A 16,615-nucleotide genomic window follows, 5' to 3' on the forward strand; every position below is an offset into this window, starting at 1 on the left:
GAGGTCTCAAATTTGACAGAAATCATGCAAACAGCTCAAAAGGTGCTAGAAAGGGCAGCTCAGCTGAAAAGAATGATCACATAAGCCCCATTCCCTCAGGAAACAGGCTTGAAAACATCTGCATGTCACCAAGTGAGAACAAATGATTTACTGAAACAATTACTCATCACTGAGGGCATATGTTCTGGAAACATACAGATGTGATGGCTGCACGACGCAGGAGCCTCAGTAACACTGCTTCCTCCTGCTCCATGAGCAGTGCACCATGCTGCAGGGCAACATCAGGAAGGCAGCCATAGAGCTGTCAAAGAGGGCCGCTCATTGCTGCTCCCGTGCTGCCCTGGCTGATGCTCGCTGCTGTGGTTGCAGTGCTATGCTGACTCTGCTCAAATGGTAGGCCGGGAAGCCGTGGGAAAGGGAAGTTATCCAGCCAAATTCATTCCTATAGCATCCATACAGGCTTGGCTGAGTTTTCCTTCAGCTTTTTTTTTTTCCTTCTCTTTAATATCATGTTCCATAAACCTGTTTTGAACTCCAAAATGTAATAAAGCGTTACTCCCAGCGAAACCATAACAATGTATTTCCTAGCTACTACCCTGTCCTAGTCTAGTGCGAACTATCTTAATCACTGCCCTGTTACGGTCATTGCAGTGTGGTTGGGTTGAAGTTTACACACAAGAAAATCTACTTCTCAGTGAGCCTCGAGGCCTGTTTCTTATGTTCTCAGTATGGAGAGAACCCAGTGTGCCCCAAGGGGAACCTTACGATTATCATCTGGTCTCTGGAACGCTTGCAGAGTTCTTTTGCTTTCTTGTTTTTCTGCGAGGTGTGAGATGTTTTTGCAGGTGGGCTGGACCCAAATGGAGGAGTCGCTTCATCTAGTGCAGCCTGTGTCCTGAAAATCATTTCAGAGAGATGAAAATTAGGCATTGGTTAACATAACACGTTGGATAGTGACTTGTACCACAGAACACCTCAAAGTAGGAAAGATACAGCAAAGATTCTCAACAGCCATGGTGCCAGCTCTTCTGGAGGAAGGAGGGTAGGAGGGGACTCTAGGAAGAGCTACAATTACAACAAAAGTTAAATAACTTAATTAAGCACCTCTCCCACTTCCACAGCCACCCCATCTCCCAGATATGAAAATTAAGCAGCTCCTTGAACAGTCAAGGAGATATACAACTAACTGAGAAACAGAGGGCAAGGTCCACAAGGCATGGAAACTGCAGGTGAAGAAATAGGTGCCCAAGTCACAGAATCACAGAATGATTTGGATTGGAAGGGACCTTAAAGCTCATCCACTTCCAATCCCCTGTCACAGGCAGGGACACCTTCCACTACACCAGGCTGCTCCAAGGCCTGTCCAGCCTGGCCTTGAACACTGCCAGGGACGGGGCAGCCACAGCTTCTCTGGGCAACCTGTGCCAGGGCCTCACTTCCCTCACAGGGAAGAGCTTCTGCCTAATATCTCATCTTAATCTCCCCTCTGTCAGGTTAAAACCATTCCCCCTTGTCCTGTCCCTACAGGTCCTTGTCCAAAGCCCCTCTCCAGCTTTCTCGTTGGCCCCTTTAGGCACTGGAAGCTGCTCCAAGGTCTCCCTGGAGCCTTCTCTTCTCCAGGCTGAACAAGCCCAGCTCTCTCAGCCTGTCTCCATGGCAGAGGTGCTCCAGCCCTCAGAGCATCTTCATGGCCTCCTCTGGACTCATTCCAGCAGCTCCACATCCTTCTTATGCTGGGGGGCTCCAAAAGCTTGACACAGGACTGCACCACCATAAGCCCCAGCCCCTCATGCCAACACCCCTTTAGAGCAGGGAATCAGAGCATCTTGGGAAAGCCCTCGGTGCTGGGGCTGAGCTCTGCTCTGCCTCCTCACAGGACCAGCCTCCCACAGAGGGAAGCAGATCGAGCCATGGACAATAGGAATTGTTCCTATTCAGATGTAGACATGGAGGATTTACATGAATTTTTACAGTGTAGGCTTAAGCTACAGAGAAGCATGTTGTTAGGGATGATAATAATTGCAGTTTTTCTAACCTACCTTCAGGCTTCTATGCCAAAGGTGGCATTTCTTAAGCCATCTTAAAGCAGGAAATTGTAACGGGTGAGCAGTAAATCTTAACATGGAATTAATTTAGAGCTACACCAAACAATTTTATAGATTTGGATACTAAGGAGAATTTCCAAAGCAGAGACTTCATGGAGAAAAAACTTGTGCTCATCAGCCTCCCAGGAGACAACTGCAAATCCAAGACTGAGCTTCAGTTAATCACAAACACCAGGATTTCCACACATTCCAGGGTTCCACTTGCACCACGGAAGGTATTTGAAAAGCCACATGAGGAAGGAAAGCAAATATTGCAATCAGATCTCTCTTTCAACACTTCTGTGGCAGAGGACTACAGTAGCGCGACAAGTTTATGCAATAAACTTTGCAAAGTTTATTTTGGCTCTTTTCAGAGCAACTTTAAGTGGGGATTTTTATGTTCAAAATAAACTCAGAATGCTCTTATTGTTAACAAAGTATATCAAGAAGTTGATTCAATATGGGAGAGGGACGTGCAGCCCTGGTTCTTCCATGGGAAAACAAGTCTTTTTTCCACTAGAGGTCTAAGGGTATGACGGCAAATTAACTGAAGTAATAAGCTAATTGGAAACTCAGACACCAGGTTGCACCTGATGAGTAAAGAGTTCCAGTGCTTGCAAGTAATTTAGCACTACCATGCCTTTTATAGAATCGAAAAGCAAACTTCACAGGCTTGTTTCATTTAAATCACACTAAATATCAAACATCATCTTGCAGGCTTTGAAAACACCAGCTCAGGTGAGCACGGGACACTGGAAGAGAAACAGCTGCTTCCAGAAATCCTTTTCACCCATTTTTATAGCAACTTCTCTCCTGTCTTTGGTCTGGATCAACACTGCTGAGCATGCTGCTACCTAGTGCTGCCATACTTAAGTATCTCAGGTTAAAAAAGTCAGTGCATAACAAACCGCACCTGACCAGAAAGAATACACATGTTCTTTAAATTCATTGCCAAACCTCTATGCCACAAGGTTCATTGTTTTTTATAGAATCACCAACCCCTAGAATGGTTTGGGTTCAAAGGGACCTTAAATCTCATCTCATTCCAACCCCTGCCATGAGCAGGGACACCTTCCACTAGACCAGATCGCTCCAAGCCCCCGAGGTCCTACCAGGCCTTGAACACTGCCAGGGATGAGGCAGCCACAGCTTCCCTGGGCAACCTCTGCCAGGGCCTCACCACCCTCACAGGGAAGAACTTCTTCCTAAGATCTCATCTAAACCTCCCCTTTTTCACTTTAAGGCTACTTCCCCTTGTCCTGTCCCTACAGGCACTTGCGAGAAATCCCTCTCCAGCTTTCTTGTCAGTCCCTTTAGGCATTGGAATATGTACAAATTCACAAGCAAAAAGTACTACAGACAGTAGGCAAACATGTATTTCCTTATTCACAGACTAGAACTCCCCTAAACCAACACAAATTTAATCTTGCGTCTTCTCTTAAAAACAAGCAAATGAAAAAACAAACCAACACACCCCCTCTCCCCAACAAGCCAAGTCTCCCTCAAACTTTCAAAGACTGGGAGAAAGCTAAATCATCATATTAAGAATTAGTATACTTAAAATAATGATTCTGCAGATATGAAATATCTGATCCTTCTTGGAGAGACTTAGCAAAGAGTAGCCTACCTTTTCTTGCTGGCGGGAGATGAGCTGAATATGGGGTAGATGACAGCCTTTGAAGGCGATGCTGGAAAAGACAAGCAAAGTTATAGTGGTTTAGAATTCTTTTTAGCAGCAGAACATATTGATACATGGAAACAAACATTCAAACAGCAGTAAGACTGCAAAAATCACAGAATCATAGAATAGTTAGGGGTGGAAAGGACCTTAAGAACATCAAGTTCCAACCCCCTGCCATGGGCAGGGACACCTCACACTAAACCATGCCGCCCAAGGCTCCGTCCAACCTGGCCCTGAACACTGCCAGAGATGGAGCATTCACAACTTCCCTGGGCAACCCATTCCAGGGCCTCACCACACTAACAGGAAACAATTTCTTCCTTATATCCAAACTAAACTTCCCCTCTTTAAGCTTTAACCCGTTACCCCTTATCCTATCACTACAGTTCCAAATGATACACAACAGGGGAAATGAACTCCATAGACAAGAGATTCAGAGAGTACTGGGAAGATGTCGATGATGCAGGATAGAAAGATGTCCATGAGTGGAATCCAGCCATAATGCAATCACCTTAAATGCATTGGAAGTGATGTTGATCAAGGTGTCCAGTGCTTTCCCCTCTCACATCAGAATCATGAATCAGAAAGTTCTGCTGCAGTAGTTTAGTGCTTCCTAGCCTCCTAATTAAGAGTGTTAATCAAGCAGAAGTTTCCCCATTTCCCATTATTTTGGCTAAGGCACCCTGAGCCTACAGCTTCTTCAGCCTCAAGAAGCTGGGAAGTGGCAGGTTAACCACTAGGTTACAGCACACGAGTTGCAAGTTTTAGAATAATGTCACAAAGACTTTGGTAAGCAAAGCCAAAAAAACCCCAAACAACGTCAACAACAAAAAAAGAACCCCAAGAAAGCACTAGCTTGGATTCTTTTTCTCCTCTAGGGTAAAAAGTTTAGGCACTAGACTGCTTTACAACATCATATTTTGACCACGTTCACCCAGAGCAACTTCCAGTCCCTAAAAGGGCTGAAAACAATCTGGAGAGGGGCTTCTGACAAGGGCCTGTAGGGACAGGACAAGGGGGAATGGCTTTAACCTGACAGAGGGGGGACCGAGATGAGATCTTAGGCAGAAGTTCTTCCCTGTGAAGGTGGTGAGGCCCTGGCACAGGTTGCCCAGAGAAGCTGTGGCTGCCCCATCCCCGGCAGTGTTCAAGGCCAGGTTGGATGGGGCTTGGGGCAACCTGGTCTAGTGGAAGGTGTCCCTGCCTGTGACAGGGGGTTGGAACCAGATGAGCTTTAAGGTCCCTTCCAACCCAAATCATTCTGTGATTCTATGATTCTTAGGAATTAACAGAAACTTAGTGACATCTGCAAGCAGAAGAGTGGCTATAACAGCCTCCAAAAAACATGCCATGAAAATGAACCGATTTCTAGGAAGCTGTACATAATAGAAAGTATCTTGTTTGCATCAGCAGTGGAAAAGATCATAAGGACTCATGAAGACACTAACAAACAATAAAAAGCCTACAGATTCCTAGAAATGCAGGACCTTAAAGGCCAAGACACCTCTTTGGAAAGGTCCCAGCAGGCAAATGCAGATGATGTCTGGAAACATGATGGCAACAGCTTTATAAGCAGGTGGAAATCACAGCCAGAGGAGTCTTTTATCCAGAGCTAGAGTTTGCAGGAAGAGCAGCAGCTACAGGAGGGAGGACGCCACTCCTCGGGATGAGGAAGAGCCACAGGAAAGAGTTGACCTTCAGTAACAGGCTTCACTACTTTCCAAAAAGCTGATGAGTAAGTTCCCATGTGAAGCAAGAGGAAAGGGGGGGGAGGGGCGTTGTGTAAAAAACCCAAAAAGCTCAGGAGTGCTGGTAATTTCTTCAAGAAACAGATTAAGACCAGATGTGCCAGAATGAAGTGGAGTGAGACACAAACACAGCTAAATTGTGTCTTTTTCTCTCACTGGAAATTCAAGGAATCACAAAGGGAACAGAAACCAGGGGAGAGCAGAGCAGCAACACGAAGGGCTGAAAGCAGAAATGCCAGACTGCAAAATGAGCTGTACCTGGGGAGGCAGTGGCACCCTGCAACAGAAGAAAACCCACGTGTTTTGCTACAAAAGAGGAGGAAACACTAAAACCAGATAACAAACAATGACAGGAACATGTAGTGCCTTTTCATTTTAGTCATCAATAAAAGAATGAGATGAGAGCGTCAGCACAATTAAGACCAAAAGGAGATAAACTTCAACAGCTGTGGAAAGATGTCAAGGGCACACACAGATAAATTAGACCTTTACAGGCTCATAAGGATTGACTCAACCCAGGGCTGCTGGGACTGGAATAGAGAGTGCTGCCTATTTTTAAATGGGAAAAACGGAGAAACCAGGAAATTAGGATAAAATAACATGACCTCAGCTTCTGCAAACATACTGGCACATGTTAGTTCATACTTGGAAGATGAGACAGCAGGTATAAGCCAACACATTATTTTGCTTTAATAAAAAATACTTAAGCAACATATCTTCTTTTTTTATCTTCTCTTTTAATCTTTTTTTTAAGTGAAATATAACCCCCATTTTCAAGAAGGGGAAAATGGATGACCCAGGGAATTACAGACCAGTCAGTCTCACCTCTGTGCCTGGCAAAATCTTGGAGCAGATTCTCCTGGAAGGCATGCTAAGGCACATGAAAATCAACAAGGTGCTTGGTGACAGCCAGCATGGCTTCACTAAGGGGAAATCCTGCCTGACCAATTTGGTGGCCTTCTATGATGGGGCTACAGAACTGATGGACAGGGGTAGAGCAGTTGATGTCATCTACCTGGACTTGTACAAAGCATTCCACACTGTCCCACACGACATCCTTGTCTCTAAGTTGGAGAGACATCAATTTGATAGGTGGACCACTCGGTGGATAAAGAACTGGCTGGATGGCTGCATGCAAAGAGTTGTGGTCAATGGCTCAATGTCCAGCTGGAGACCAGTAACGAGTGGCGTCCCTCAGGGATCGGTGTCGGGACCGGTCTTGTTCAACATCTTTGTCGCTGACATGGACAGTGGGATTGAGTGCGCCCTCAGCAAGTTTGCCGATGACACCAAGCTGTGTGGTTCAGTTGATACCCTGGAGGGAAGGAATGCCATCCAGAGGGACCTTGACACGCTTGTGAGGTGGGCTGATGCCAACCTCATGAGGTTTAACCATGCCAAGTGCAAGGTCCTACACCTGGGTCAGAGCAATCCCAGGCACAGCTACAGGCTGGGCAGAGAAGAGATTCAGAGCAGCCCTGTGGAGAAGGACTCAGGGGTGTTGGTCGATGAGAAAATGAACATGAGCCGGCTTCAGTGTGCACTCAGCCCAGAAAGCCAACTGTATCCTGGGCTGCATTACCAGCAGCATGACCAGCAGGTCAAAGGTGATCCTGCCCATCTACTCTGCTCTCATGAGACTTCACTTGGAGTATTGTGTGCAGTTCTGGTGTCTTCAACATAAAAAGGACATGGAACTGTTGGAACAAGTCCAGAGGAGGGCCACGAGGATGATCAGGGGACTGGAGCACCTCCTGTATGAAGATAGGCTGAGAAAGTTAGGGCTGTTCAGCCTGGAGAAGAGAAGGCTGCGTGGAGACCTCATAGCAGCCTTCCAGTATCTGAAGGGGGTCTATAAGGATGGTGGAGAGGGACTCTTCACTAGGACTGTAGTGATAGGACAAGGGGTAATGGGTTAAAGCTTAAAGAGGGGAGGTTTAGACTGGATATAAAGAAGCTCTTTACTGTAAGGGTGGTGAGGCACTGGAATGGGTTGCCCAGGGAAGTTGTGAATGCTCCATCCCTGGCAGTGTTCAAGGCCAGGTTGAACAGAGCCTTGGATGACATGGTTTAGTGTGAGGTGTCCCTGCCCACGGCAGGGGGGTTGGAACTGGATGATCTTAAGGTCCTTTCCAACCCCAACTATTCTATGATTCTATATATATCACTTGTTATTCCCAAGAGGAAGTATAATAATTATTGTTTGTAATTTAATGCCAAAACAAGAAATATAGAGCGGACTCAATTTGGTATCAGGAGTAAAGTGTAATATGTGCTTCTATCTTTATAGGTAATACCTAGCACATAGGGGCATTTATGAGTTTAACTTTAAAAGCATTCTTGCACTGAGAAGGGTCAGAAAAAACAGGCTGAAATAAGGATAAGGGGAAACACTACACTTAGCCACAAGCCAGGGGGAAATAAGGGATAGGGATCAACTCTCCAGGCAGCAGCTGCATGTAATACCCATGGGATGCTGTCTGCCTCCAACCAAAGGCAGCTCAGAAGGTTTCCTGTAGAAATGTAGGTGTTTGTTGTGTGAGAAATAGACTAATTACTTCTTTCCTGGTAATTAGTGCTTGTAAGGCTTAGAGGGAGGTCTCTTTGGGGGTACCCTGCCAGGAAAGATTTGATTTGGTCTGGATAAAACAAGTGACAGTGTCAGATGCCTAAAACTCAAGACTGAAAATGGAAAGTGGAATGTATCAGGGGAACAGCCCAGAGATAAAAGGGGCAGGGAGGGGAAAAGAGAAGAGAAGGCTCCAGGGAGACCTTGGAGCAGCTTCCAGTACCTAAAGGGGCCAACAGGAAAGCTGCAGAGGGACACTGTATAATAGGGACAAGATAAGAGGGAACGGCTTTAAACTGACAGAGGGGAGATTGAGATGAGATCTTAGGCAGAAGTTCTTCCCTGTCAGGGTGGTGAAGCGCTGGCACAAGTTGCCCAGAGAAGCTGCGGCTGCCCCATCCCTGGCAGTGCTCAAGGCCACGTTGGATGGGGCTTGGAGTAAGCTCCTCTAGTGGAAGGTGTCCCTGCCCGTGGCAGGGGGCTGGAACTGGATGAGCTTTAAGATCCCTTCCAACCCAAACCACTCTGTGGTTCTATAAAAAATGTGATCATTGGTTTCAAATGCAGGAATTTCCAAAATCTTACTGGGAATGGGCTCTGTCATAAAGCAAAGGGGAAAGGCAGGTTAGATCTCAAAACAAAAACCAGTTCACATACTGTTTAACACTCAGGTTCATCAGGGAGATGGCAGAATCTCCATCATTGCTGCCCAGCTTATTTAAACACTACATTACAGGACAACATGGAAATTCAGTAGAACTGATCCTGCTGGAGAGAAGCACGTAACATAGGGGATAGGGGATTTTTTAGTCTCTTCTGCCTCATTTTCCTACATCAACAAGAGTCACAGAGCAAAAGAGGTATAATCCAGCTCACCTTGCTTATTCACCTTCTGCAGAGACTGGCTTGAGAGAATAATGCCATCATCCGACTCACAGGCTGCAGAACTGATTTCATCAGCATCCTATAAATGGAGACAAGTTTTTATGAAAAAAGGAAACCTCTCCAGTTGATTAAGTTCTCAGACAGTAGCTACAGTGTCACATATAATTCAAGGGACCTTCACAGTGAGCGTTAATTGACATGATGAAGCTTTATAGTTCTATTTTCCAATCACAAAGTTACACCTGAATGCTGAATGTTGCATTGAAAATGTTGCACCCTGCACTGAGGAAAAACTTGTTTCCTGCAAGTTACTCTCAGCCTTCTGAAGCACCATCATTTCCCATCTACCTGCCTTCAGGTACTGTTAAGACCAAATGCAGCTTGTGACAATGACCATGGATTTTGATTCTTAACACCTGTGTGTGCCCCACTTCTGTTTTTTTACAGGATGTAGGGGTTTTATTTGTTTTTCAACTAAATCTTCAGTGTAGAGGTTTTGGATCAATGTCTTCACTTTACCATTTCTGTGACTCTGCTTCACTCTCTGCTTACACCTTTGCACCTTCACAGCTCCTGGAAGACTCTCACAGATTGCTCTGTAAAAGTCAAAGTTTGCCAAACTGATTTTTGCCTTGAACTCTGCTCTTTTTGTACATGACAGTGTATTATTTCCCACCAGGAACACCAGGCAAAGAACATGGCAGTAAGCAGAATCCAAGACCAGATCAAGGTCACACTTGGTCTGTGCTCAGTTTGCAGAAAGGAAGTTGCCGAGTTCCCTTTTCATACACTCCCTGTTTCTGGTTAACTTCAGAGAACCAGTTTGCCAACATAAAAACTGCCACAACAGCAGAATTAAATGCTATCAGATCATTTCTCTTTTTTTACCACACATGCAAGACTGGACTGTGCAAGCCAACATTTGTGTTTTATTAAAGCTGCATTGTAAAATCATATTGACAATCAAGTCAGGAACGCAAAAGAGAGACTAAACCAGTGCAGGTGAACAAAGGAGGCCATAAACTGTTTTTTATGGAATATAGAACACATTAGTCCTATAAAAACAGCTTTACATCTTGTTCACTGCTTCCTTTCAATGCCCAGTATAAAACACGACAGTAGTATTCCAGCAGCTCTCCTTACTTTTCTAAGTTTTAAGATGCTGGAATGGAACAGCAAAATTCAAGATTAAGTGTAATGAAATAGTTTGAATCAATGTTTTACTGCCGTGCTCCTTCCACTGTCACCCTCACCCTTCCCACCTCAGCACTTCAGGCAGCAAAACCCATGTCCCACATTTTAAATGATTCTCTGGCAAATCCTGAAATTAAAAGCAAGATTGGTAAGGCATTACCTGGTCAGCAGCAAGACTCATTGCAACATTTAACTATTTCAGCACTGTTAAACATATTTATACAAGAATTGTATCATCAAATCACAGAACGGTTTGGGTTGGAAGGGACCTTAAAGCTCATCCAGTCCCAACCCCCTTCCACTAGACCAAGTTGCTCCAAGCGCCTTCCAACCTGGCCTTGAACACAGCCAGGGATGGGGCAGCCACAGCTTCTCTGGGCAACCTGTGCCAGGGCCTCACCACCCTCACAGGGAAGAACTTCTGCCTAAAATCTCATCTCACTCTCCCCTCTGTCAGGTTAAAGCCATTCCCCCTCATCCTGTCCCTACAGGCCCTTGTCAAAAGCCCCTCTCCAGCTTTCTTGTCAGCCCTTTTAGGTACTGGAAGCTGCTCTAAGGTCTCCCTGGAGCCTTCTCCAGGCTGAACAAGCCCAGCTCTCTCAGCCTGTCTCCATAGCAGAGGTGCTTCAGCCCCCAGAGCATCTCTGTGGCCTCCTCTGGACTCACTCCAACAATCAAATGTATGTTTAAAAAGACACCCCAAAACAACACTTATCTATCACCAGGAATATTCCCTGTGAAGGGAGCAACAGATAAAAATTGCAATAGGCCTCTTTGGCAATAGAGCTGTTGGAGTTCTTCAAAAACAGACCAGCCTGAAAAACTCCTTTATTTGTTGAAGCACGAGAACCCATGGCTCAGCCTCGCTTACTGGGAGGAGGGAGCTGCAGAACCAGCACAGGTAGCTCCCGCTGGGGAAATAATCACTAAAAAGATCACCCACAGCAGAGCAAAGGCTGCTGTATCAGCAAGCAATGTCTTGTGACTGAGAAGAAACCGCTAAAATCACACTAGAAACAATAGGGCTTTCTGTGTCTGGTCACTGGCTGAGGTGAAAACAACATTGGTTTTGAGGAGCATAGAAGCAGAAGTCATGTGAAGAGCTGCTGTCGTTGAGGACAGGGGCTCATGATCTCCACATTACTCAGCAAGGTCAGACTTGGTATTTGTTACATTCATTAAAATGAAAAAAAGAAAAAAGCTTAAAAATTTCTTTTTCAGCTTTGCCCTTTATCACATAGAAAAGAAACAACAAACCCCCAAAAGATACGGATTATCTGCTGAAAAACAGCATGCAGAAAGCTTTCCTTTCAGCCATTGTAAAGGGAATATTGCTCTGCAGCCAAGTGCTAGTGACCGACAGGGATGCAACAGGAACATCCTGAAAGTTCACCATAGTTTTAAGCCTCCATGAGGCAAGAATAAATCTGTGAGTTTTCCTAGCAAAGTCCACTCATATATCTAAATAAACACCTGACAGGGGGGTTGGAACTAGATGATCTTAAGGTCCTTTCCAACCCTAACTATTCTATGATTCTATGAGCAGAGCATGTGTTCACCTCAGGCTTGTGCAGCAGGCTCTGAGGACACACTTACCACATTCTCTGCATTGCTCGCTCCTTCAGCTGCAGACCTGGAAGTACAAGACGAACCAGAAGAGCTTCCGCTTTTCAATGGAGATGCTTTTCCATCACACGCTGCATCTCTCCCTTGATTTCCACAGCTTTTAGAGTCCTTCCTGTTTTCATTTTCCTTCTTCTGAGGCAGAGAAATACTTTTCAACATACCACCTGCCTCAACAGCTTTGTTTCCATCAGCCAAACTGGACTTTGTAGCTGGTGGTGGTCTGGGCTGGTTGTTGGCTTGCAGAGATTTGGGGAGAGCTGGGGGAGACTTGGTGTTCACAACTGGTTTTTTAGAGTGCAATTTCTTGCCAACACTGAAGAATGCTGCTCCCAGCTGGAGTTTCAGGGCTGGTTTAACCGTCATGCTTAGGACTCTGAACGGTGACTCCATCTTCTTTTTAACTAGAGAATTCATGTTCTCTTTCTCCACACTGGATTTTTCTGCTGATGTCTCTTGCTTCACCTTCTTAGGAGCTTTGGGGACAGTTTTGCCATGCTTGGATTTTGTCATGTGCTTGGCTGGCTTCAAGCTTTTATTCCTGCTCAAGCTCATGTTCATCTTCTCAGTCCTGCTGGCAGCTGGGAGATGTTCATCCCTGTTCCTCTCACTCAAAGAGCAGTGCTCACTCAGCTCTTTTCTCTCATAAGGAGTTAGGTAGCACTTGTCCTTGCTATAAAAAGACACCACAGGCACGAAGAGCTTGTACGAGGAAGTGGCCTTTGGGGATAATTTCCTTGAGGACTCGCTCTGCAGGGCTGTGGGAACACTAGCTGCCTGAAGGGGTGAAATATCCAGCCTCCTTGAGAGCACTGGCCTCACTGGGACAGCCTGGTTTTCTTTCATCTCATCACTAGAGCTAGAGGACCATTGTATTTGAGAAGCAGACAGATTATTTCCTGGTTTCTTGAGTGGAGACAGACCTTCAGAAAATCCTATCATCTTTTTTTTCACAGGAGTCTCAAAGACTAAGGATGAACTGTAAAAACGACAGAGCAAAACATAACGTACTATTAAAAGGTTTTCAGTTACTGTTTTACTTAAAACACTTAATTGAGACTTAAAACACAGATGAGTTGCCTGTATTGGTACATGCCCTGTAACAAATACAAATATCAAAGTGCAATATCTAAATATCATAGAACGGTTGGGGTTGGAAGGGACCTTAAAGCTCACCCAGTTCCAGCCTCCCTCCCATGGGCAGGGACACCTTCCACTAGACCAGGCTGCTTCAAGCCCCATCCAACCTGGCCTTCAACACCACCAGGGATGGAGCAGCCACAGCTTCTCTGGGCAACCTGTGCCAGGGCCTCACCACCCTCACAGGGAAGAACTTCTTCCTAAGATCTCATCTCGGTCTCCCCTCTGTCAGGTTAAAGCCATTTCCCCTTGTCCTGTCCCTACAGGCCCTTGTCAGAAGCAGCTTTCCTGTCGGCCCCTTTAGGCACTGGAAGCTGCTCTAAGGTCTCCACGGAGCCTTCTCTTCTCCAGGCTGAACAAGCCCAGCTCTCTCAGCCTGTCTCCATAGCAGAGGTGCTCCAGCCCTCTGAGCATCTTCATGACTTCCCTTGGACTCACTCCAACAGCTCTATGTCCTCCTTATGCTGGGGGCAACCATATGTTACAACCAGGAATGGCTCAGATCCCCCTGCCGTGGCGGGGGAGTGGAACTAGATGAGCTTTCAGGTCCCTTCCAACCCAAACGGTTCTCTGATTCTATGTTATTTAACAAACAACATAGCGAGGCATTTCCTCAGCAAGTACTTATATCCTACCTCAAGAATTTGTCCCTCCAGTTCTGAAATCAAACTCCACTCTTGTTCTACACAGAAATATTTTTATGAGGGAAGTATAGGACAAGCATGAGAAAAAGCTTTTATGCTGGAAGAGTTATGAAAGTATAAGAAACAAGCTATTGCTTTGGAATTAAATCACAGCTTTTTCTCCTGGCCAATGCCTTCTCCTTCACTAGATGTACAGGAAAAAATATCAATCTATAATATTTTTAGGTATACATTAAAAGGCACTATTTTTCTTTTAACAAGAGAAGACTATTCAGATAGTTTGTGCGATATTTCCATAGCGTCTCTGCAAGTCTTTCCAAATGGGAAAGACCGAGGCTTCACCACAAAGAAATGCACATGTCAGGGGCTTATTTCTTCAGTTTCTGAACAATCAGGTTTTAGATTTCTCCTGCTTATGGGACTTACTTCAGGCTAGGTCTGGGTGCAAGTGTCACAAAGAGGGGTATGCACCTGACAGAGGTGACTGTCAGAAGAAAATACCTTAATTTAATAAAAAAAAAAGAAAAAGATTTTAATGCCCTAATGCACGTACTGACGTGGGCCTGCCAAGTACCAGGCAGTGCAATAGCTTTTTCTCATTACTAATTCTGTGCTTGAAGATCATTTTTAGCTTTGGTTTCCCTACATATTCGATGAAACTTCTCAAGATGCTCAGTAAAACATAAACATGCTCTTAGTCACTGATAAACAAACAGTGGCTGATGCCAAGTGTGTCTCAGAACCATCTGTTTTTCCACTTCACATGGAAAGTGCTCAAGGATTTTAAGAATCTGGTTTATTCTATGTACAGCAATTAGGTGGGTTTTATTAGAAAAAAAAGATCTGTGAGAAGTTAACATACCTGTCGGTGCCAGTAGAACTACGGCTCCTCTTCCGTGGGGTACAAGCTGCCATGGCTCCCCCAGAGCGCCTACAAGAACATGGTTTTGATAGCATGAAATAGATTTCCAGTAAAAGCAAATAAACAAAATTAGTAAAGAAGGAAGAGAAGATGTGGGACTGGGATGAAAACACTGATAGAAACAGTTTGGGACTGACGGAAACGAGACCACCACAGGACTGTTACAGTTGAGCACAAGTCATAAAACAAGTGCATACAGAAGGGATTTTCCAGGTCAAGAACTATTCTGTCACCATGGACCAACGGATCCTAAAGTCCCTTCTCTAAAACAGAGCCAGATATTTCAGAAGTGTGTTTTATTTTCCTCTTGCAATGCTCACTCCAGACCTCACTAGTGCAGTTCTTAGAAACCTGCTTGCTCCTTCCTATACCCATGGTCAGTTTATTCCCACAGGGATTTCACATTGGCATTTGCCTTCCAGGGTAGACAGCTCTCCACCAAACAGACTTTTAAAGTCTCTCTCCCACCTTCCATCTGGCCACATAACGTAAACCACTTGTTTTTAGCCTTAATTAACTCAGTAGCCATTTAACCCAGGTTAAGACTCAACACTGTTTGTTCCATCTCTTCCAATTTGAGATAATATCATACAATATTAACTTTCCCCTTACGTGGTTTTATAACCAAAATTCCAGAATAAACAAATACTTCGTATCCAGGAGGACTAAATAAACAGCCATACGCTGCTACAACAGCACGAGGAATAATATATTCAATAATCTACCAGCAGGGGGAAGTGTTCACGCATTGCTGATACGTGGGCAGCAATGACAGATGACAACCCAGGCGCGACAAACTCTTATTAAGCCCAGGAACACCAAGAACAGTGATGGGAAAGGATGAAGTCAAGAACTGCAGCAGGAGTTGTAGAACCTCAGCATAGAGCACCGATGGCAGAAGGGATTTGCAAGAGAGGGCAGGAAATGCCCTAGAAGCAGAGGGCAACAGTAACAAGCCTGCAGGCACCTGGGTAGTAAGATATCAGGTGCAGATCAGAGAGAAAACGTAAGACAAGGACATGCTGTTGGTGGGAGAGGCAAGGGGTACATGTCAGGGTTGCAGTCATACAATGGTTTAGGGTGAAAGGAACCTTAAAGCTCATCCAGTTCCAACCCCCTGCCACAGGCAGGGACACCTTCCACTAGACCAGGTTGTGCCAAGCCCCATCCAACCTGGCCTTGAACACTGCCAGGGATGGGGCAGCCACAGCTTCTCCGGGCAGCCTGTGCCTCACCACCCTGACAAGGAAGAATTTCTGCCTAAGATCTCATCTCAATCTCCCCTCTGTCAGTTTAAAGCCATTCCCCCTTGTCCTGTCCCTACAGGCCCTTATCAAAAGCCCCTCTCCAGCTTTCTTGTCAGCCCCTTTTAGGCACTGGAAGCTACTCTAAGGTCTCCCCAGATCCTTCCCTTCTCCAGGCTGAACAAGCCCAGCTCTCTCGGCCTGTCTCTATAGCAGAGCTGCTCCAGGCCTCACAGTATCTTCGTGGCCTCCTTTGGCCTCATTCCAACTGCTCCACACCCCTCTTATGTTGGGGATATCCTTGTAACTTGCACTATTACCCAGCACATCCCACAGATGAGCAGCTGCCCATGGCGAGCCCCAGAGACACCCACCCCTTCCCAAAATATTCCCAACCCAGTTCCCAGCCAGCCTCTCAGCCCCATTTTGCATCAGACCACAGATCCTATAGGCACCCTGCACAGCACCGGGGCACCAGCGCCTCATCCCTGCATTCCCCCCCCCCCCCCCTTCAGCTCTCCCACTCACCAGGACCTCACTAAACCTCCTCACAACACCTGAACCCCTCTTCCCCGCACCAGACACACACAGACACACACACCCCGTGGCCTGGCCCATGCTGCTACCCCATCACACCCCCAAACCACCAGCACCAGTACGTGGGGCCTGGGGCCCCACAGCCCTCACGCCCCCTACCTCCCTCGGCCCACACAGGCACCTCAGGCCGCACGTCGTTGCGTTGCGCCCCTAACGCAAACCCCACACGTCGGCACGGCACCAAACCCTCCCCACACACCTGCAGCCCCTTCAAGACGCCAGCCCGCACACTCACCTCAGCGCCACCTCCGTTATTACCGCTCCCGCGCCTTCGAACCCGCGCG

The 16,615-nt window shown here is 46.1% G+C and overlaps 1 protein-coding gene across 2 annotated transcripts in view; it reads right to left on the reverse strand.

The window, feature by feature from the left end:
* The window catches only part of ESCO2 (establishment of sister chromatid cohesion N-acetyltransferase 2), a 23,030-nt gene extending 6,422 nt beyond the window's left edge, over window positions 1-16,608 (reverse strand). For both annotated transcript variants that reach the window (XM_057432182.1, XM_057432181.1), the window contains exons 1-6: window positions 16,567-16,608; window positions 14,431-14,499; window positions 11,758-12,763; window positions 8,959-9,046; window positions 3,712-3,772; window positions 766-895 (exon numbers count right to left, since the gene is read on the reverse strand). In XM_057432182.1, the coding sequence (XP_057288165.1) occupies window positions 766-895; window positions 3,712-3,772; window positions 8,959-9,046; window positions 11,758-12,763; window positions 14,431-14,483 (1,338 nt within the window). In that variant the 5' untranslated portion in view covers window positions 14,484-14,499; window positions 16,567-16,608. The remainder of the gene's footprint in view (window positions 1-765; window positions 896-3,711; window positions 3,773-8,958; window positions 9,047-11,757; window positions 12,764-14,430; window positions 14,500-16,566) is intronic.
* Between the last annotated feature and the right edge of the window lie 7 nt (window positions 16,609-16,615).

This window comes from Pezoporus wallicus, unplaced genomic scaffold, assembly GCF_028554395.1.
Source record: "Pezoporus wallicus isolate ANWC-B61680 ecotype Strahan unplaced genomic scaffold, APGP_CSIRO_Pwel_v1 contig_11438, whole genome shotgun sequence".
NCBI lineage: Eukaryota > Metazoa > Chordata > Aves > Psittaciformes > Psittacidae > Pezoporus > Pezoporus wallicus.